We start from the raw sequence: 23,980 nt of genomic DNA, 5'->3' as shown, positions 1-23,980 counted from the left end.
AAACACAGCTCTCTTGTTGCGTGCGTTACCAAGCAACAGCCGCTGTTCCGTTGTTTGTTTCGCGGCCATTGCCTGCCCAGAGACGACTGTTGTTTCATAGCCATTACCTAGCAACGGCTCTTTCTGTGAATCTGTCTCGTAAGTTCTTGCATTGCGCAAATATGCCCAAAAATGGGAAGTTTCCACTAAAAGATATCAGAAATGCTTTCCATATATGCTAAGAACCCTTAGATTCTGTTGAAATTCGATATCACAGACCTAAAGTAAAAGTTGTTAAGATGTTCCCGCTATCGGCCATATTAATAGGAAATAGAGCCTGGTTTACATAAGCCACCAGAAACATTTCTCCGTAATTCATTGAAATGCGATAAATTCCCAATTACAGCCATACCGACCCTTCCAGAAGAAAATTAGCTTTACATAAGGAACCAAGTATTCCGTACCTAGTCTCACGGGGGCCACACGGTAGCATAGTTTGGTTGAGGCACATTGCTACATGCCAGAAGGTCGCGGATTCAATTCCCGTTGAGGCCATGGATCTTTCAATTTACTTAATCCTTCCAGCCGCACTATGGCCCTGGGGTCGACTCAGCATCTAACAGAAATGAGTACCAGCAATCTTCCTGGGGGTAAAGGCGATAGGCGCGTATGGCTGACAACCTCACCGCCATCTGTGAGCGGATTGCCTATGGAAGCCTCGACGTCTCACAACCCTATGGGCCTCCACGGCCTGTTACAGTCTCACAGATGTTATTGGAGACTTCCACTGTCATGTTGTTGCCGCCCTTGAGTAAGCTCAGTTAACTGGGAAAGGCGCTGTGCAGCACGCCCTTTCGATCCGTTCAGACGTGCGTCACGTGAACCGCGAGAGACCCGCGAGACGTGGAATCTCTCTCAGTTTCCGTGCTCTGGGCGTGGAGCAAGTTACACTAGTAGCTTAGCGCTCTGCGTACAGGAGAAAGCCACAGGGTAACTCGGCGACAGCGTTTCCTCGACTCTAATGCTACGCATCCTTACACTTTCCGACGTCTCTTCCCCCTCACCCTTTGCAATGCCCGGGGTACATACCCCGGCGAGTCAATAACCGCACGAGAACTGCTTCACTGCAAGAAACAGATCTTCGTGAAGGCTCATGGGAAATGGAGACAGAACTTGGCGGAAATCTGTGTTTAGAGCAGACTGAGTCACGCAATGTATTCCCTTTTCGTATGATTTTCACACAGATGTCGGTCGGGTGGGTTAGTTTCCGCTTGTCCTCGTCAGCACAGTCATTCTTGGTTCCGAGTTCCGTCGGTCTCGTGACTACGACTCCGGGAACCTCGCAACTCGCCTTCTGAATAAACAATGAACTTTTCTTAAGCAGCATTAACCGGTAGGTCCTTGTAATAGAGAAGCAGTGTGTTTTCTGTGATGAATAGTTTAACTTTTTGATAGTAGTTATATTTTGTTCGCTGGATAGCTCGCTAGAGGTCAGTGTGCAATCGGAAGGTCCCGCGACCGGCCATCTCGATACAGGATTTCTTGGTTTTCCTCCGTCTTCAGACAAATGTCGAAGTGGTTCCCAGGATCCTAAGTTGCTACTGCGCGCTTCTCATGCAGCCCTCCTGTCTTAAGTTAAAAAAAATAGAAGCCTATGCATTGAAGGTTCCAAAACTTAATTTCCAAATTATATAGTTTCAAAAATCCCGCCGGCCCTGTCTCTGTTTACTGTGAGAACCATACGGAACACATAAATACACTGTGTGGGCAGAATGCAGAGTTTTAGTATCTTGAAGTCCGTACCTCACAGGAAACACACCCCGTCTCCATAGCAACGCCCAACCGGTTAATGCTGTTTAGGGAAATAATCGCTGTTTACTGTGAGAACCATACGGAACACATATACACTCTGCTGGCGAAATGTAGATTTTTTATGTTAAAACAAAAGTTACATATTTTTACCACTTTCCGTTAAATGGTTAAAACACTGAGCTGCCGAATTGAATTGACGTGAATGGATGCACATATCAGCTGGACGGACGGACAGACTAACGTTTAGAGCACGTCATTTTGAAAAACAACATTATTTTGACAAGAAGCTTTTGTGGAGGACAGTGCATTCAATGGGGAAATTATAGGCACCTTTTATTCAACCTCTCACCCCACGCACCCCATTTAAACTTCAACACAGCGCCCCCTGTCCTCTTTGTCCTTCGTTATTAATAAAATTACGTCACGATTGTGTAAATCTATTCATTATGAATGTTGCAGCAAAGGTTGCTCCTGAAAATGAATTAAATTACCGGCCTGTGTTTGTAAAATGTAAAGTTATTGCTGTGCTTAACTAATTAAACACTACGCCATGAAGGCGTATGGGGGAGTGGATGTATAGATCCACAATTTCTTGACCTCTATACTAGTTGGAGGCGAGAGGTTCAGCTTTACCTCCGTGAAAAGATCTTCCGGTTCTCGTTGGCTTGGCGGCTGGGCCCCAGAACTGGTGGGGACGACATGAAGAGGAGCGATCCCGGCGTTTGCTTGGTGGCACTGAGAAACCACGAAGAAATTTGATAATCGTATTCGTGGTTGTAGCTGTATCGCCTTGAAATTGAATTGCAGAGTTGCTCAGTTCGGATCCCGACTAGTACACCAGCTATCCTGACTGATTTTTTCTTTCTCTTAGTTGTCCTCAGTCCTTCCAAGCAAATTCTGGCACGGTATCGTGTTACACCAAGTATGTTTCCTTTTAAATCCCTTCCAATTCATAATTCATCAATCATTCGACTCTGTACAGTCATACCAAAAGCGTCGTTAAATAACAAAGTCGCTGTCCCGTGCGAGATTCGTTCCAAGCACTTCCAAATACAAATCTAGTCAGTCACCGCTGGTATAACCCGCCCAGCCAGGGTCAGAGGCAGTTGGTGTAGTGGGACTCGCCTGCCGCTCAATACGAGAGTTCCGTGTTATTGTTCCGGCCCTCCACTGCCTTCTGAATGGTAGTGCTCGTGATAAGCCCGTAACGGAACCTGATTCCATCGGCGAGTATAATTGGAAACTTGAAGCTTGTTCATTAGCGTGTGGTTATTTTGAAATAACAGCAGATGGACTCATTACTCCTGCGGCAGTTATCGATAGTGTAATTGGTTTTCGTAATCGCCCACAGATGGACACACAGGAGCGTAATCTCACACTGTCCAGGTCATGTACCTTCGCAAATGCCCATTGTCCTGTTCCCGTCACGGACTGCTCACTCTCTCACAGTGAATATTTAGCACAACCTGTCACTAATCGTATCTCTCCCTGGCTTACACAGTTTTCTTTAAACGCCGTTGCTTTGCTCTTGACGTCTCTACTCGGAGACATAATACTTCCTGTTTACACACTTTCCGGTTCAGGCAGGTTTTGTGATTGAAAGCGTGGTCATCTGAGATGTGACACCTTGAAATCTGGTAGATACGATAATTAGAAACGTTTCTTCCGTTCAAGGGGCCACGCGGAAGCGCAGTTTGTTGAGGCACTATGCTACGAGCCGGAAGGACGCGGGTTCGATTCCCTTTGAGGTCATTGGATTTTTCAATTGACCTAATCCTTCCAGCCGCACTATGGCCCTGGGGTCGACTCAGCTCTAACAGAAAGGAGTACCAGGAATCTTACCGGGGGTAAAGGGCGGCCGGTGCGTAAGGCTGACAGCCTCACCGCCGTCTGTGAGCCAATTGTCTAGAAAATGTGGGAGCTTCGACGTCTCACAATCTTATGGGTCTTCATGTCCTGCTACAGGGACAGCTTTACCTTTTTTCTCCTTTCTTCCACTTCTTGTACTCTGAAGATGAAGTCACCAAATCACTTCGAAACAATGGTAAGAAATTTACAGGATGCACGGCGCCACATCCTAGAAATCTTGATATTCATTACAGCGAAAACTTCTAAAAGCCAGGATAGCTCAGTCGGTATAGCGACCGGTTACGGGTTGGATGGCCGAGGAAGCGGAGTTCGAGTCCCGGTAGGGGCAAGATCTTTCTCCTCTCCATAATGCCCAGACCATCTTTGGCGCCCACCCAGCCTCCTATCCAATGGGAAGCAAGTAATAAGTGTGAAACGAGGCAATTTCCTCTTCTTTGTAGAGGAACACCACATATCCTATCTCGCAGTTTTCTTCAGTTCCTCCAAGCAAATTTCGTGATATTACATCGACTGGGCCACGACATGTTTTCCTCTGAAATTAATCGTTCGCATATTTTCATACAATTCTTTTGTTATCGGGCCCCTGACGGCGCCGCAAAATGGCCCACAAAAATATTTAAACCACGGTCTGAAATATTTCATTTTAGAGAGGTAACAACAGCAAGACATATTGTGACATATTTGTCTAGGAAGGGGGGGGGCGCTTCATTTCCACCAAAGCGAATCTGCTTATAGGGAACACCGTTATGTGCTTTCCGGTGGAAACTTTGAGAATAAACTTTTTGATGTCAAAGCTTACTGCATAGTTTGAAATGCAGATGTATTGCCAGAGTGACTCCAATTCCACCTGTATACAGCGGAAATAGAAGTTTTCTATTCGCGAACTCCGAACGTAGAGGAGATTTATTTTCGTGTACTGAGAGACACGATTATAATAACATCCTAGGGAGAATAAATTTCCTCTTTCCATTAAGTTTCCTTCTTCGGTGTTTCAGTTTTCCCCACATTTTATTCTATTTTAATCTAAAAGGTCTTTTGAACAAATTATTTCATCCATACAAAATTTCCCTCTGTACAGTTTGTAGCACTGTGGCTGCAGACGTGACGTCATGTTTCTTATTCCAGTCTGTAGTCTTGTAGTACAAAGACAAAGAAAAAACTAAACTCGAACTTTCTGTAGTCAGAGTTAGGTGCACACTTCACTAGTTCACAAACAGTGTTTCTGCTTCAAGGGAATTCAACCCTCATCCCAACAGATGTTAACAAATGAATAGAGCATTTCATTCATTTGCCACCAGAGGAGCTGTGTATCCATTTAGTTTGGTCACAGAAGTAAAAGTGCAAATACTAGCGCTCTCAGTTGATAAAATAACATAACAAAAAAAATAAACTCCGTGATTTTAGTCCGCAAGCAAACTATACCGACAGAGCGACCGCCGCTTGTCGGCGAAGTTAGTGCCAACTTTTTAGCTGATAGAGAGTGTCACTTGGTCAGCGCAGCATATCCCCACCGCCGTTAACTTCTGTTTTCTAGACCGGAGCCGCTATTTCCTTGATATAGCTCCTCAATTATCCTCACGAGGCTGAGTGGACCCCGTTCCAGACCCACTACTTCTCAGGAAAAATCTTATAGAGACAGGAATCGAATCCGGACCTCTGGATCTGTAGCCAGGAACTCTGACCACTACACCACAGAGGCGGTCAAATAACGTACCATAGTTTAAAAACCAGTTTGAAAGGAAATTAGATACACAGTTATTTTCAAATTCGAGATATAACCCTTTTGTACCTTAATTAAAGCTTTTATTTCTTTTTTTTTTTTACTCAAAGTTGGTCTGCGTGTGGAAAATTATGTCAGACGTCACAAATGGAAGTCACGGATCTGTATGAAACTTCTCTAGGCCATATAAATGACATCATTTGCCTAATAACTGAACTGCTTAGACTTTCATCCGGTGACATCTTGCAGCCGATAATATTGTCACGTGTAGGGGGTACGCGTGACGAAATGACCGGTTCTAGTTCGGATGAGTGGATTTATTAGCACATGGTTACACACTCAAATTACAGCGCTATCGCTGATATACATACATTCCAGTTCACCGTTGCGCACGCGCTAGAATTCTCAGTCTCTACTAGTCGTCTCCTAGCAACGCATCTCAGAACAGAAACTAATACTCAAATCATTCCAAGTATTACACATGAAATCTTCCAGTCACACCTCAAGTCTTCACACGACGAACTTCCCGTGGCTGTCGTTTAAACACTCTCAAATACTGCCATCTGTTCTGTTGTAACAGCCTATATTATTGGAATGTGTTTACCGAGCGATTGCATAGCAACGGTCACGTCACGGACTCCATAGAAAGCCAGATACGTGATAGCTACCACAGTTGCGGTGTGACGTCACAGCCTAACGTGGAAGGGGCGTTCACTGAGAGTTGCATAGCAACGGGATGGGTGGGGTTATGTGACGTCACTCACGGTAACGCAGAGGTCACGTGACCCCTGCTCATTGTTGCGCAATCCAACCGTTCTCAGAGCTGTCGCCCAGCAACGCGACAACAAAATGAGTGGATTTTAGTCACGCGTCCATGTACGCCAAACGCTTAAATATTTCCGAAGAAAATAATAACAGACTATTTCCTGAATTTGTTCTTCTCTCTCTTAGGCTGCATCGTGAAACTAATTTCTAATTGTTTTTAGTAATATCATATGTGACATTGGAATTGACGGATAGAGTAAGCGCACAAAATCTGAACGGGTGAAGACAGACACTAAGAGAAAGAGACAGAAACTGGAAGAAAGGGATGAAACAGTCTGCGCCTGCGCACAGCATAATAATTTGTACCATTAATAGTTTACAAGCGATGACTTAGTGACGCAGGCCATCAGCTCAGATTTTGTGCGCAGATTCTGAGGTAAGCTTGAGGCACAGTGAAACCCTTACGTGTGGTTATATTGTTGCAGGTGGTGATGGAGGCAGTGGTGTTGGCCGTGCTAGTCTTGATGGCGCTGTTGCCCCAGGTTGAGCGTGCCTGGGGTCAGAGGGCGCCTTGTTACGAGTGTGAGGTTTACAAAGACACTCACCCGCAGTCGCGGCCCTACGAGGAGGTGAGTGAACAGCTGTGTGTCTGACGTTCGTTATGGCGCCGTGTTTGCAAGCTGCAAGCTTTTCAGGATAACTCCCAAACATTTGTACGGCATCACATCGTGGAAAACTTTGAAGATGGAGGCAGCAGGTTTCTCCGAAACGTTGGTAATATTTACTGTATACATGGCATCACATCCCAGAGACCCTGAAAATAGAGGCAGCAGATTTATCCGAAACGTTGGCAAATAACTACGTGTGCACACTAGATCACATACTAGAAGCCGTGAAGATAGAGGCAACAGGTTGATTCGAAACGCCGGTAGCTCCATCACAGCCTCACTTCCCAGAATATCGGTGTGCCCGGATGCGAGTCCCTCAATGCTGGGGTGACGGGGTGACATGAGGCCGCTAACAACGGGGGCGCTCAACTTGAAGATGCGAATTAGTTCGGAATTAATTGCCCTGCGGTTTGGGGTGTCAGTACTGAAACTGAGCCCCCCCCCCCTACTACTCAGCTGTTTCACCATTAAAAGAGCCCTCCTTTCTGCCAGGGCTTCATTTAAACGGAGTACGAGATTGCTTCAGGTGCTGTGGCCCTTGGAAACACCGCGCAGCGTATTCACGTGTTTCTTACGAGGGTCAGAGTAAATAGCAGTTATTTTCGTAAGCAGAATTTTTACGTTTATTCTTGGCGTGTTTGTTTATCTTACCCCTATTCTTATGTCCCTTGTGGTGTAGTGAAGCCAGTTCATAGGCTCAACATTTAACCAACTTAACGAAGTAACAAATATGTTGGAAGAACGGGAATGCTGTGTTCCCAAATGTTTCTCCCCAAATTGGCGTTATCGAATCTCGGACCATTTAGTCTCGAATGAATGTTCTGTGTGGCAGCAGCAGGACTCTCGGGGAACAGCTGTTCATGAAAACGCCGGGAAGGGAGGATTCGATGTTTTTGTTTCACGGTTCCTGAAACTGTTTTCCCTCTGCACATTTTTCTAACACCGCTGAGAGGGGCACGCATTCGCAGATCGTAACATGTGGAGTCTCCACTTCAGAGGATTAGCTCGGGGGCAGGAAACTGTGGCGCGTAAACATTACAAGAGAACGCCACCAATTGCGTTGAGTGTTCCTGGGCGGGCGAAGCGGATTTGTCCACTTGTTCATGAAACGGAAAGAGAGATGTATGGGTCATTGAAGAGCCCGAACTCTCAGTTACGTGGGTCAGAGCAGAAAGAAGAAAAGAGATTATGAGCAAAAGGAAGGAAAGAAAGGTGAAGAGTAAAAGAGGAAGTGAAGTGGAAAAGGGAGAAGAAGGAGGAAGAAACGGGAAGGAGTAGATGTAGGAGGAAGAGCAAGTGGGAAAAAATGGAAAGGAGAATAAGAAGGAAATGAGGATAATGAAGGACGAAGAGAAGGTGGAATAGAAAGTAGAAGAGGAGCGATGGAAGGAAGAAGAGATGGTCGAATAGAAAGTAGAAGAAGAGCGATGGAAGGAAGAAGAGAAGGCCTAAACTGAGAAAAAGAAGAAAGAAAATAGGAGAAGAGAATGGAAGATAATGAAACTGGAGACAAGAGAGGAAACAAAAATCTCTCTTCCATCGTGTTGTCTCCGTCTGCTGACGTAATATGAGAGAGGGGAAACGGGAGATGCCCCTCCGGCTGTCTGAAGGTTCAGCTGACTGCAGGCCGGCGTGTCCTTACATTTCCATGTTCTCGTCGCGGTAAATGTAATGAACAGTGTTCTGGATTGTGACGCCGTGTAGCTTGGTTTACCGACCTTTCGGATGAATCTGCTGCCTCTGTCTTCAGGATATAAAACTCTTGAGAATATCAGAAATTCTTAGAATCCTCTTTGGAAACGCCATTTTACCAACGTTTCTGCGCTACATATGGAGGCATCAAGTTGATAACTACCAAACTTGACGGTGTCTCATCCCATAGGACAGTAATATTCACTGTTGGATATTTTTAGTTCGCTGAAATGCCGCTTGTCTGTACTGGCTCTGTACGCGAACGGAATGCAACCGACACAATGCAGATGGCCCCAAAGTACGTGTATGAGTCATTAATCTTTTCGTATTTGTTAATTCCTTAAATTCCATTTCTTTTGTGCCAGTTTTGTGTGCAGACGATGTTCATTTTAATTTCAATGGAATGCTCCCCGGGTTCATTTCGGACCCCTTTCTACTGGAACTTCCGCGTTCGTTCATTTTTAATATTTATTTTTTGTGCGTCTCTGTGAATGCTAATCCCATATGTGAACCCGTTCTACTCATTCATATAAGAATAGTGCTGAAAAATACTATCTACTCTAATGTGACGTCGTGTAGTCTGGTGGAATTTTTCCCTCGTTTCAAAGTAACGTAATGTATCCATCTTCGTGGTCGAAGAATGATAAACAGCAAGCATAGCGTTACATTCTATTTGTTATTATCTGTACTTCCTCTTTAGCCCTGAAGATGGAGGCAATATTTTACTCCGAAACATCGATAAACTGTCAGACTACACGGCGTCACATCCCAGAAGTTAATACTATTTATAACCGCCGCTTCGAGAGCCTCAAATCAAAGAAGAAAAATGTTTTCCCTGTTTAATTAACAACTGGGGATAGGCGAACATTTGATCGTGTGCAGGTGACATATTGTCTCGTCGGCTGTGAGAATGAGATTGCGTCATCGTCATTTAGTGACGCAGTCCGTTATATCATTGTTAGACTATTACTGAATTCTGTTTCCAACAGGTATTCGTATGCCGCTGGGAAATTCATACGTACTTACGTAGGAAGTTTTCTTCCGTAAGGTTGCCTACACGAGGTGTGACGTAGAGTGGATGGACTCTACACGTAATTCCCGTTGAGCCTCCCATTAGAAAGATGACAGCATACCTTGAGGGCATGTCCACCGGAGGAGAATCGATACGGCAGCCAGAAGTGTTTGTTTGCTCTGTCGATCGGGGACGCTCTTGTGTGTGACAATGAGACGCTCCTTTTTATGTCTGGGAATCACGGGCGCCGGGTAACCGCATCAGCAGATCGTCGTTGTGGTAGATATGTTCTCTTTGAATCTCGGTAGAGACGCCGGCTGAACTTTGCGAGATTTATCCTTATTTTCCTCAGTTTCTCCGGGTAAATACTGGGATAGTATCTGGATTAGACTAAGGCCCTTCCTTACGAATCATTTTCAATTCATCTATCATTCGACGCTACAAAAATCTCCTTCTGCAGGATGGAAACCGGAACTCAGGACAGACAGTTCTTTCGAAATGTTCCTATGCGTTTATTATTAATCGAGCGAATGGATTAGCCCCTGAAATTGCTTCCTAGGACTCACACATATGTCACGAACTGTTGTAGAGTAACCGGTTGCTTGCATACAGAGCAGCTAGTTGCGCAAATATAGAGAGAAGAGTTGCGCAGATTTAGAGCAAAGAATTGCGCAAATATAAAGCGTTTCCGCAAATACAATGCAATCATTTACACAGATATACACCAAACAGTTGCGCAAATTTGGAGCAGATGAATCAGTTGCGCAGTTTTAGACATTTTAGAATCGTACAAGTTGTCGTAAGATATAAAGTTTCTCATTTTTATACCGGAGTTACGTGGTTCGAATCTCGACATGAGTACTATCCTGTGATTTTTCATCTTTTTTTTTTGCCCCTTCCAGCAAACGCCGAGATACTGCTTCAAATTAGGTCGCGACCCCTTTCGTTACTCATTAATCAACCTACAACAGGCTCAGCTACTGGCAGCGTCGTCACATGTCCTCTAGATAGATACATGCAGACCTACTGACCTCTGATGGCACCTTCCGGCATGACAACCTCCACTGACTGTCACATTTAAAGAGAAATGTTGGATTTGAGTATTGTCATCCCGAATGTGACGTAGCGCAGTCTGATAAATGTCTACTTGCGCTTCGGACGAACATACTTCCTCCATCTTCAAGGTAGAAACGTAAGCCACGGGAACAAACAAGCAGCTAGCAAGCAGCACTAGTTTGTTTGTTGCTTGTGTGATTTGAGACGCCCGTCGGTTTCCGTCGGACTGCGTAACCTAACATTCCCAGAAGACAAGAATCTTGATGAGAAATGTTAAAACTCATTACGTTTGATTTTCTCTCCGTGGCCACAAAACCGAGAAACAGGAAGGAGTAATTTATTTTCCATTTTGTCAGTGCGTCAGGATTACCCTGAGATGTACACAAGAAGCAGAATTGAGACGGTGGGGGGGGGGGGTTCAGCTAGAAGGTATCATTACCAAATAAATCATTTCCCCCCTCGTTCCAGAGGCTATTTCAGGCCCTTAGGGGTTGCTGGGGTGGTTGGATCTCATCCCTGTAAATGTCAAACAGCTGGTGCATGTAGCTGATAGATTGGTTTCAAGTGGAGGGGGTGAATCAGTGGCGGCACGTCAATTTTCAATTAAAAGATACATTTCTATGCACGTGACCACACGTTATTGATTATCCGGTTGATTCATGGTACATCAAACTTCAGGGTTGAGTGGGTGATATTTCTGCCTTGTATTAGGGAGGTACAGGGTTAGAGTGTAGTTCCCGTGACAGGTTATCCTCACTGAGGAATTCGTTATGTGTTCTCGGCCCCCTCAAGGCGAATGTAGCGATAGTACCTTGAAATTGGTCTCGACCGCTTCCTCCCACATTCTTTCCTGTTCATTTTTCACTAGTCAGTCTGTTGTTGTGCCATTTATATTGGTACTCTTAACGTTCTGCATATCTGCCAAGCCCCACCCCACTAGCAATAAAAAAAATTATGTATTGATGACGTAACGGGCTACTTATATCAGTCAGTAGTTCAGTTGCTCTCATATTGATTAGTGCTGTGTGACATGCACCGAGGAAGTGTGTTACCCTGGTTAACACAAGGAGGAGGAGTAAGGGAGAAGGGGAGGAGAAAGCGGAGTAGTAGAAGGAGGAGGAGAAAGAGGGGTAGTAGAAGGAGGAGGAAGGTAGGAAGAAGGGAGAGGAGGAGTAGGGGAGGAGGAGGATGATAAGAAGGGGAGGAGAAAGAGGAGTAATAGAAGGAGGAGGAGAAAGCGGAGGCAGGTGGGAAGAATGGAGAGGAGGAGTATAAGGAGTAGAATAAGTGCGAGGAGGGGGAGGAGAAAGGGGATTGGGAGAATGAGCAGGAGGAGACGTAGGAGAAGTGACAGGGAGAGGAGAAGGATGAGAAGGGGAGAAGGAGAAAGAGGAGTAGTAGAAGGAAGAATAAGAACAACAAAACAAGATTGAGACATTCGTATGAGTACAGACATGTTGACGCGAAGATTACAGTCTTTCGGGAAGTGGCGTCATGAAGTGTGGGCAGTCTTTACCAACTTTTGCAGAAATCTGCTCTCTTTATCTCTAGGAGCCTGAGACGTCGGTAAATACAGGGTGTTTCACGACTTTAGGGCATAACTGCAGGATGTGATTTTCTAGGTCTCTGTGATTAAAAAAGTTCATATAAACATGTGTCCGCTTTTGGACGGTTACGGAGTTATGACCGTTTGTTCATTCCCGTACACGCCCTCGTATGAACCGCGTCTGTCAGCTGGCGGGTCGCTATTTTTAGCCAGCTACAGACAGAGCGTTCTCGTTATCTCGACACTTGAGTGGTACCTAAGGCGTGGTGGGTTGGTATGTCCGGCCACAGCTAGTGTGGCGGCTACTGGTGTTCAGAACAGTTCCCATCTCGGTGCGTCTGTTACGTTCACGATGCCATTTACATTTTCATTTGAGGAGTATGCAGATATGATTTATGCGTACGGGTTTTGTGACGGTAACTCAGTTCTTGCCGTAGCTGAATATCAGCAACGGTTTCCGAATCGCAGAATACCGACCCGGAGAGTGTGTACTGGAGTTTACCAGGCATTGCGAGATACCGGTAGACTTCCCGGCGTTCGTATTGCAGCCGAGTGTGGCGTTAATGAAGGCGTCAGTGAAGAAGGCATTGTTCATATGGTACACCGCGAGATGCTTTGCTCGGTCGCATTCTGGACGCCGCTGACCACATAAGAAACAGCCAGCTGAAGCTGCTACGTGCTACCCGCGCGGTTCACAACCGAGGGGCAGCCTGTGTTGCGGCCGGCGGTGGCATTTTCGAAAATCAGCTTTACGCACCAATAAATTCAAATTAAAGGTAATTTCACGAAGTTAACTGTACATTCATACTTTAAATGTATCATGTATTATGCTGGTTTATTATTTTGTTCCGTTTATTGTCAGTAATCGTTACCTTCTATTCTGAGTTTAAAACGGTCATAACTCCGTGACCGTCCAAAATCGGACACATGTTTATATGAACTCTTTTGATCACAAAGACCTGGAAAATCACCTCCTGCAGTTATACCCTAAAGTCGTGAAACACCCTGTATATGATCTGTATAGTACACGTCGTCACATTCTGGAAGACAGTAAGGCTCACAGATAAGACTATTAAGTATCATACATATAACGTATTTTGTCGTTGAATGGTTGGCACTGCTGCTTCGATCCCAGAGCCATAAAGTTGGTTATTCTGTTCGATTTATATACTGAAGGTTATTGTCTGTAGTTTAATGGTTCCTTATCCAGCTTCATGCTCAGTTTATTGTCCCATATTTGCAGCATTTCTTTGTACCAGATGTGGGCAGCGTGTGGCTCGCGAAGCCCATGTGGCTCTTTTGAACTGTTGGTGTGATTCCCCGCTTCTTCCCGTAACTGTATTAAACAGAGGAAAATTTCCCGCTGCGTGGCAGACCAGTTGGCGGCTCCCCCCCGGGCTACGCAGTTCCAGTGTTCAGCACGTTTCCCCGTCCTTGGTCTGGACATTGGTTGCTGACAATTGTGTACCTCTAAACTTATTCAGAAGGGAAACATGATTGTGCCTTAAAGAACGCCTCGTTATGTTGCAGACATTTTTATTTCTTGGTATGCAGTTGTGTGTGTTCAGGTTTGACGATGTTCTTTACCCGGGATTAAAGCTGCCGGGACGTGAAGCTGACGACTTACCTCCTTCTATTGCATAGTTTATTCATATATGGAAATTACCTCCGCTCCCCCATACGACTTCATGCCATGGTGCATAATTAAGCACAAGGAAAACTTCACCTTTTAAAATTTTTCTTAATGACGCTGTCACTAGCTACGTCATCTAATAATGAAGTGAAGGGATGCGGAAGGAAGCGGGCGTTGCTTAGATGGAGTCATTATCCTGGAGTGTCCCTGGAAGGATTGGGGAAATCCGCGGAATCCCTCATTCAGGACGGACTGCGTCCCTGCCGAGACTCAAACCTGGCACCTCCCGAATACAAGGAAGAAGCATTACCGCTTGAGCTAACCTGCTCTGTCACGTGACATGACTTGGGGGTTCCAGGTTCGCTGCCAATTGCAATTCTGACGTCCTCACGAAGAACAGAATCCTGCCATTGCTTGGTTTAATTTTCAAAGTGGAAGGGTAAAGGAAGTTGGGAATTGAGAGGAAGGGTTCGTTCTGGTCGGAGATAAGGGTCATTTTAATGTTTCACTTCTCGGGAGTAATTTCCGTTGGTTTTTATCTGGTCCCTTTTATTTTGTTCTTTGCATCTTCACCTTCCGACATTTTGTTTCGCGACTGTGTTGCGCGCTTTTTGTTCTCATTTGTTTCTTTTTCCCCCTCCCCGCCGCGCGTATGAGATGCACTCTGAAGTCTTCCGGCTGAAACGCGAAACAATTTTACAAAAACATGGAGAACTCGTTTTGAAATGAACAGATGGAGCGCCATTTGTGTTGTACGTATTGCTTTTCGTTCTTATTTCGTTAACATGAAATAACCCTGGGATATAGCGACGCGTATCTGCTATATTTATTGACGTTTCGGAGGAAAGTACTGTCTCCATCCTCAAAGTCAACTAGTAAGCCAAACAGCTAGTTGGCAAAAATCATATTCTCGCTATGAGCAAACCAAATCTTGTAGCTCTCAAATTCCTGCTGCCAGTAGAATTTACGTGGCATCCTTGCGAACTCCTGAGGTGGGAGCGATATTAATCCACGTGATATATATTTCTGAATTTTTGTGTGGTCAGTCGGTGTAGTGACTAAGCTACTGGATGGACGACCGGAAAATCGGGGTTCGATCCTGACAAAAGCTGGTAGCATTCCGTCATTCTGCGTCCAATCCGGGATTGGGCCCAACCGGCCACCTATCCAGTGATAACCTGGGGGTGAAACGGGAAGGGCGCGAAGCTAACCACTGACCTCCGTCTAGTACAGAGGTTAAGAATACTGCTTAATCAAGCACAGCGACTGCTTCACCTACATTGGGATGGCTGTTATGCAACTTCTGTCGTGTGTTGTTCCAATAGAAATCGAGTTCTCTGTTCTTGCATTTATACTGTGAGACTCCCTCAGTCTGCAACCAGCCAAACCCCGAGGATGTGATACTGTGCTGCCTGTCACACATTAGAGGGAGGTGATAGATGAGTATGAAGCAATGGTGGAATGATGATTAGCAGGGGGAAAAAGTGTAGAAACTGGGAGAAACCTCGCTGCAGTGCCAGTTCGTCCACCACGAATCTCACTTGAATCCACCCGGGACTTGTCTCAAGGTCTCGGCTGTAAGAATCCAGTGCCTAACCGCCTGCGTCGTGTCATGGTAACGTAACGTAACGTCAAGTTGTCCCTATGCTAAATTAATGAAGCACTGTGCCATGAAGACACGCGGGGAAATGGAGGTATAACTCGTAAGATTTGAGGCTTTCACGGCGGTGACTATGAAGAAAGCAGTCTTCTGGGATTTGGCACCACATATACACGGTGCCAAATCCCAGAAGACTGCTTTCTTCGAGGTATAACTCCACCATTCTTAATCTCGGCACTAGATGGAGGTCGGTGGTCAGCTTCATACTCCGGCCGCTTTACCCCCGGGAAAGAGCGCCCCCGTATGCATTGGATAGGAGGCTTGGTGGTCCCCAGAGCCGGTCTGGACGCTGTGGGGAAGAGAAGAACCTGGAATCGAAGCCCGATTGTCCAGCCGCATTCCCTTGCTGTACTTACTGAGCTATCCCGGCTTTGCTGTCCTTTCTTGTAGACATAAAATAATTTTCTTCGCGTATATACATTTCAGTTTGACGTCTGGGAATTATGTGTTCATTTCAAATACGAATATAAATACAGCTCTTAGAGCTAAGGATCTGAGGATTGACGTATTCTGGGTTGTAACGCTTGTGAAATTCGAAGAGATCCAGACGTTTCGAAGGAACATGTCGCCTACATCTTCAGAATGAAAGAGTAAACCAGGCAAAAAATCAAGAATCAGACCACAAGCAGAGCGTTGCTTCTCCTGGTATCTTGCTTTACTTACTATTCAGCCCTGAAGATGGAGGCGATATGTTCCTCCGAAACGTCGAGCTCTCTCCAAGAAAGAAACCAACATGAAGCAGACCGCAAGCAGAGCGTTGCTTCTCCTGGTATCTTGCTTTACTTACTATTCAGCACTGAAGATGGAGGCGATATGTTCCTCCGAAACGTCGAGCTATCTCCAAGAAAGAAACCAACATGAAGCAGACCACAAGCAGAGCGTTCCTTCTCGTGGTATCTTGCTTTACTTACTATTCAGCCCTGAAGATAGAGGCGATATGTTCCTCCGAAACGTCGAGCTCTCTCCGAGCCACACCCACTTACAACCCAGAAGGCCGCACTCTACAGGTCTGGGACTTGTATATCGAATTATGTGCACCGGGGCACCGAGGGACTTAGCGAAATTGTCACTGAATGTGTCCCGGTTGGGGAGGGGGTGCACTTCCGTTCCTCTCAACAACGGATATGGTAATTCCCTCGTAGGCGGCCATGTCCGTCCTTCCTGTTGATGGATGGAAACTCGCGGCAGTGCTGCTACCTACCGGCGTGTGTGTGAAAACGTGTTACCGTGTGGAGAAAGAGGTAGACGAGGCCCAGAGAGAGTTGAGACGGACCCTGGGGCCACTCAGAAATGCGGGACCCCACACCCTACTCTTAAAACCATATACATATATGAAAATAATTTAAGAAATTGGATTTTCCATCCAGTATCCATGAAAGTACAAGTATAATACGTAATCAATATAACATTTAAATCAAAAGAGTATAATTGGGCCCCCCTAGACCAGGGGCTTGGGCCAAATGCCCCTGCTGCCCCTCCCTCACAACATGGGCCTAGCTGAGGTCCTATCAACTCTTACGAGGCTGTCCGTGTGTGTGTGTGTGTGTGTGTGTGTAGGCGGTCTCTTGTGAATACGGTAATGAACCTTCGAGTTACATAAACAGTAAAGAAAACTCTTTGAGTAGCTGAACAACTGTTAGCTTCTCAAAGACTCTTCTACATGAAGTTAGTTAACGTGGGCTCTTGTGAACAAGGGAATGAACTTCAGGTTTTATAAACATTGGCTAGCTGTCCGTCTCTTAGCTTATCTGTGTCTGTGTCCGCAGTTAAGAAGACGGCATTTGCTTGGCTCCGGCTGCCGGCTCTTGCCACCAAAAACATCACGCATGTAGAGAGATTGGATTAGCAACTAGAATCGAATTTCCTAGTCTCTGCATTAATTGAAACAGATGACAAATGTTAGGCAGCAACTGTCACACGCTCTGGCGGTGATGAATGACACGGTATGGACAGCAGCATACCTGGTAGGAAGAATAACCACAAATTTGAATTTCAGAATCAGTTTTTTAATGAGGGGACGGGGGTTTTTTACGATGTTGTCAGTAATGTATACTGTATAGCGTAGAATGGTGGTATGACAGATGAATTGGAAATGATTTTGGAGGCAGCTGTCGTGGCCTGTTGGGGATATCGCGGCATTTGTTTGGAGGGACTGAGGAATACCGTGATGAACCCGAACAAGGTTAGCGATACCCCTGTCGAGATTCGAAACCAGCGTCTCCTTAAGATCGGTACCGCTACGCAGACCTGCTCGAACAAATAGGTTTTCTGAGGTCGCGCCTTGAAAGGCTGGGCACACAACAGTGACTTGCTTGTAGGCGAGGTTCCGTCTTCGGTATATTCTCTTCATGTTCCTTTCCATTCCTCCTTTATTGCCGTCTCTTGCTCATTACATCATTCGTATTTCTCTTCTTTTTCGCATATGGCTATTCTTTCCCATTTTACACACACTAAACTGAGAAATGTAAAATTGTCCTTGTGTTTAATTAATCACTACTTTATGGAGATTCAGTGGGGAGTGGAGGTGTAGCTCCACGCATTCCTATATATATATACACACATGTGTGTATATATATGTATATATATACACACACATGTGTGTATTGGGGGGGGGGGAGACGAACACATGTAAATCCATCATGATCACCATCCCGATTTTTTCACCACCACAGTATTTTCGCACGTATACCGCGTATATAACACAGTAAGAGGTAATGTAACGGTGAGATGAAAGCTGTTAAGTTGCGCACCTTCGGGTTACCATAGCAACGTTGACACGTTGCGCGAAAGTAAATTGTGTAACAGGTCACGAACGACTGAGCAGTTTAGTTTTTGTTTCAGGGTATCGTGTCTATTCCGTGAATGTTGATAACATGTTGATGTAGATGTAGCTGTATGTTTACGATTGACTTGCTTATGCCTGTTATTCGTAGCAGATCGCCTTAAAAGTTAGTTTCGAGGTATAAATTGAAAACCTGTAAGAAACTGGAAAGGAATACCGGAGAAAGCAGGAGAAAGTGATAGTGCGAAAGCTTGTATAACGAATGACAAGTTGTGTCGATGAATTCTCACCGAGTGTTAACGCTAGTTTTATCGTAAAGAGCGTTGAATTTTATTTTAGGCTCCCTGTGATTCGTATCCTGGGCTTATGTTAATGATCGGCCAAATCCACTTACCGGGTCACGCCTAGTTTGCTTTTGTGTCAATTACATGAAACAATCCAGGCCCTTTGTTTGTTTGTTAGCTAAAGTCCATTGTGTTCAAGTGGGCGGCGTGAAGAGCCGGATTTGTATTCTGTAACACTGGCTTTACGTTGACACACCGGTCACTTGTCCTGCAGTGGCCCGTCCATTGCAGGGTTGCACAGAGCGTTGGGGTTGCACTGAATAGCGTCTGACCGTGGGATGAACAGGAGAGAATACTGTACCGTGTGGAGCCGTTGCTATGCAATGACCGCGAGATGGGCGGCTATACCAGACCCCTTTCTGGGGCAACGGCTCCGTAAACACATTCCCGTTGCAAAGCGATAACTCTCTTAACAGCGGCCGTTGTTAGATAATGCCCGCGACGTGCGCACAACAGAAGTTTGTTTTCTATGTGGTCCGTGCCGTGATATTATAACCGGGAGGGTTTGTGAGTGACTTAGCTGAGAGTTCATTTGCGGGATATTCACCGGAAGTAACGACGTGAGCACACAAGCTCAAGAATTTTTATTGTTAGAAGCCGTTACCAGGAAACTACTAGTGAAAATATTGCAGACTGGGAAGGACTTAGCGCTTGCAGGAGTGATTTGTAAAGTGTGGAAATCAGCGATAGTGTTATAGTGTTTTTTAGTTACGACTTGTTAGTGGCCAATAAATCCAGTTATCGAAAACCCCGTCTACTCGTATAGCCACACATACTACACATATGAAAATAAGTTGCCCTTGCTTAATCGAGGCGTTTGCCTGATGTTTGGTTGGAGTGAGTGAAGAAAATCATCGGTGTGACGACAGCTCCCGATACTGCTGTGCTAACCCGCTAGATTTTCGCGAAATGCAAATGTTACCAACTTTTCGGAGGAACATGTGTCTCCATCAGAGCTAACGAATAAGTCTAGGGCGGAAAAATTATAGGGATAATTCTGAACAGGACTTAGACCGGTGTCCTGAGGGAACCACTAGGGAGTGGGCAGGTCAGTACAAGGTATATTTGGCAGTTTGAAGGGCGGAGCCCAGTCCCTAGCATCCCTTTCTTGTATACCATTACTGTTTTCTCTATTGAGGGATTTTCACCCTGAAAATAGAGGCGTATTTTTCCAGCGAAACGTTGGTATCGGACTACAAGGCGTCACACCGAACAGGTTGATACAGTGATAACGCTGTAATGATGTTTTCGGTTCGAATCTCATCTGAGTCAGCGATTATTCTGATTTCAGATTTTTTTCGTGGTTTTCCTTAGATCCACGAGTCAGATTCTGGGATAGTATCTCTGTTACAGAACGTCGGTTCCTTTCCAGACAATTTGCATTTCATCAGTCATCATTCCACATTGTTGAGTCTAGCCCAGGTCCTCGCCAGCACAGTGAATATTGGTTTCAGGCCTCATCGAGACCCACGACGATATTTTCGTTGTTTCGTAGGAACATGTCGCCTCCATTTTCAGTGTCGAAGGATAAGATAAGCAGGAAACCAACTTGAAACTGTTTGCTACCTGCTTCATGCTGGTTTATTGCTTGGCTTATACAACTTACCCTGAAGATGGAGGCGATATGTACCTCCGAAATATCGGTTTATTTTCAACGAGCTACATAGCCCAAAAGAGAGATATCTTTTACACTATTGCCTGAATAATATTTTTGTTTTTAACAACGGACATTTCTTTCGAACACCCCCCCCCCTTCGCCGCTTCATTGGAGCCCCATGTTTAAAATATGCAGTGTGAGTGCCTGGCTTTGTGACCCGAATGCTCACCTGTAAACTGGATCCCGTGAGAGCGACGAGCAGCTGTGAGGAATGTAAAGCACGCGAGAGATCCGCCGCTTCGTGCAACAGTGCACTAAGTCTCTCCCAGAGGAATAACGCGCTGTGATGGGAACCTAAAATGTTACCGAACTGGCTGATTTGGCGGGGAAGTATAAGGAACGCCCTCGGTTGGAACCCAGGACAAGTTTGCCGGTTCATAGCCGTGACTACAAAGCTTGTCTTCCGTGATGTGATACTGTATAACGGCTTTCTTTCTTTTACCCTGAAGATAGAGGCAGTAAAATTACTTATACAGGGTGTCCCAGGAGGAATGGACCAAACTTCGGGAGGGCGTTCCTTATGTTAAAGTATGCCGATATAACCCAAAACACCTATGTCCAAAATTGGACGGTTACGGAGATAATGGCCAGAGAAGTGTGAAACTTTGACCGGTGTTACACACTTGTTGATTACAAAATATATATTAAAACTGGCAGGAATATGTGGTTTCTGTAATGTTAATAATGTACGTAACATCAAACTAACTTGTGAGTGACATGAAGCCATAAAATTGAAGTACAAAATACTCGCTCGCCATGTGATAATTGTCCTTAGGGTTTCCAAGCACTATACATGACACATGAATGGCAAGCGCTGACGTAACTTGGCTGACTGCGCGTTCCGATAAAGCCAACTACATAAGTACGGCTAGGGTGAATCACGGCACTCAAGGAGAAACATAGATAAGGCCTCTCAGCTGATAGGTATAGTCCGTAGACCCGCTAGAAGACCACACTTTTCTCGGGCCATTATCTCCGTAACCGTTCAACTTTGGACATAGGTGTTTTGGGTTATATCGGCATACTTTAACATAAGGAACACCCTCCCGAAGTTTGGTCCATTCCTCCTGGGACACCCCGTATAATTTTCGTTGTCTTATTAATCCTCACTCAGCCTTATTGTGGGTTTTTATTTTTAAGTTTGCTAGCTGACGATATTAGAGCCGGAATGGCTCAGTCGGTATAGTGACTGGCTACGGACTGGAAGACCGAGGGGTCGGAGTTTGAGTACCGGTAGGGGCAAGAATTTTCACTTCTCCATGTCGTCCAGACCGGCTCTGCGGCCCACTAATCCACCTATGCAATGGGTACCGGGGGCTCTTTCCCTGGGTGTAAAGCGGCCGAGGCGTGAAGCTGATCATTCCATCTAATGCCTTCATGGCGTGGTGCTTAATTAGTTAAGCACAAGAACAATTTTACCTTGCCTTTAGTGTCCTGTAAGTAGCCCCACCGCCCATCATAGCTGCTTCCTCTTTAACTTCAACAGGCTTCTTAGAAATCATGTTCAAAGTTTCAGATATTGATTATAGAAAGAAACTGTCCCACTCAACAGAAGTCAAGCTTACACAATTCTCAGAGCTTCTGGGAGAAGCATTGTAACTCCATGTTTGGCCACCAGGTGTCCTGTTTGTTGGGCCGCGCCATAGGTCAAGCGGTTAGTCGCTGGTTTCCCACCGCGGCGGCTCGGGTTCGTTCCCGGGTCTGGTCAAGTGGGATATGTGGTGGACAAAGTGGCGCTGGAGCGGGTTTTTCTCCGAGTATTTCGGTTTCCCCTGCCAATCTTCATTCCACCAAATTCTCTGCCATCATAATCACCCGGGGCAGGCAATAGGCCAATCAGTGACAGATGTGCCGAGTGGACCCAGTTGGACTGCACCCCCCACTAAGCGAATTAAAACAAAGTCAGAAAATAACGAGTCATGATGGCAGTTCTTCACACTTGGATTTGAGTTACGTAGGAATGTCAGCCATTTCTGCGGCTTTCTGTGTATCGTTACAGAGTTCTGTAATACCGACTGGGCGGTTGAGGGATCTCGTCTCTCTTTACTGTCCTGTTATTCCCCCAGATATCTGCCTGTAACCGCCACAGGGTTGCCAGCATACTTGTTATTAATGACGCTGGAGGTGGTCATGTGATGGGTCTGTGGAACACAGTATTTTGAGATGACAAATGATGGTTGAGGGGCCCACACAATTATACTGAAATGGATTGTCGCTGCCCGAGAATTCGCACAGGGTGCCCCACAACTTAGTCCTGCACTCATGACATACATCTATACAGACAAGAGTGGGTGCATGTCTTACGGGACACAAAGCCCTCTTTGGCTTCTCTGTGCGACTCTAAAGTGTCTACACCCCCCTTTCCCCTCCTCTTCTTACCCTGTTCTCAAACACCATCAGGCTGTGTTCCTGCCAAAATTTAAAACACCAAGTTTGACACCCATACAGAACCACAGGCAAAATTATGCTTTTGCATATTGTAATGTTTGGGGTACGCGGTAGCGTAGTTGGTTGAGGCACTATGCTACATGCCGGAACGTCTTTGGTTCGAGTCCCGATGTGGTCATTGGATTTTTTCAATTCATCTAATACTTCCAGCCGCACTATGGCCCTGGGGTCCACTCAGCATCTAACAGAAATGAGTAGCAGGAATCTTCCTGGGGGTAAAGAGCGACCGGCGCGTAAGGCTGACAACCTCATCTGTGAGCCGATTTTCTAGAAAATGTGGGAGCCTCGACGACTCACATGGGTCTACGCCGCCTGTTACAGGGACAACTTTACCTTTCACCTATTCTGATTTTTATGTTTTTGGACAGCCGACGAGAAGACAAAAGTTTCTGGACTGAGTGGTAGCAAGCATTACCCGAGTTCAGTCTCCTCTTAATTTCCTTTTCAATCAAATTTTGATTTGTTACTGTCGTTCCAAAACATCGCAACTCTGTCACATACTCAGGAACACCTGTAGAGATCTCCTAATCTACATCCCTCGTGTGGTTTGGGTGGATGCTACGGACGGACAGAACTCGTGTGTTGTACAGGGGCCGCGTGAAGGCTGCAGTCTATCCTCGAAGCTGGGCTCAATTGAGCATTGCTTTTAAATTGGAACAGGCTCTTTATTTTATTGTGAGCGCCAGTAGAGCAGCGCTCCGCAATTCCCTTTGTGTGTCGCGGCACGCTGTGCATTTGTCACCTCTTTAATCAGTGCTACAGCGCGTCGGGGCCACTAAATTATCCACTGTGTGTATAGCGAGTGAATTGTGGGGCCCAACCTGAAATAAGTGTAATGTAGGCTTTTAATCTGCTTCACGCAGAATAAATCCACCCCTTTTTAGCGATTACATAAATCGGAGAGGCAAACAGACCACATTTAAAGCTGCAGAGTACAGTAGGCTTTGTCACTAACCCTTTAGGCTGATATCTATATGCACCGCCTGCTTTAACATTAAAGAATTCTGTACTTTACCCACACGGCGCATTCACGTGTTTCATTGCCACAAAAAGAAATACAGAGATTATTTCAGTTATCAATAATAACCGGTTATTCTTTGTAATGGCAACACAGTATACTCATCATCATCATTGGCCCGACAGCCCTTTGTGAGCCCTGGCCTTCCTCAGGATTGCTCGTCATTCTTCTCTATTCGATGCTACATTCCTGCAGTTCTTTACACCCAAAATTCTTACGTCCTACCACACACATTCTTCCCATCTTAACCTTGGTCTTCCCACTCTCCTATTTCCTTCTGGTTTGGTGTTAAGCATTTTCTTGATGGTTCTGTTCTCGC

The 23,980-nt window shown here is 45.5% G+C and overlaps 1 protein-coding gene across 1 annotated transcript in view; it reads left to right on the top strand.

Moving 5' to 3' along the window:
- The window catches only part of LOC111871412 (CCN family member 2), a 115,139-nt gene that overhangs the window by 48,132 nt on the left and 43,027 nt on the right, over positions 1-23,980 (top strand). Inside the window, exon 2 of the mRNA XM_033754236.1 lies at positions 6,631-6,774. Coding sequence (XP_033610127.1) covers positions 6,637-6,774 — 138 coding nt within the window. The 5' untranslated portion in view covers positions 6,631-6,636. The remainder of the gene's footprint in view (positions 1-6,630; positions 6,775-23,980) is intronic.

This window comes from Cryptotermes secundus, unplaced genomic scaffold, assembly GCF_002891405.2.
Source record: "Cryptotermes secundus unplaced genomic scaffold, Csec_1.0 scaffold261, whole genome shotgun sequence".
Lineage (NCBI taxonomy): Eukaryota > Metazoa > Arthropoda > Insecta > Blattodea > Kalotermitidae > Cryptotermes > Cryptotermes secundus.
The sequence above is the reverse complement of the archived record's forward strand: the minus strand, read 5'-3'. Positions and strand labels throughout refer to the sequence as shown.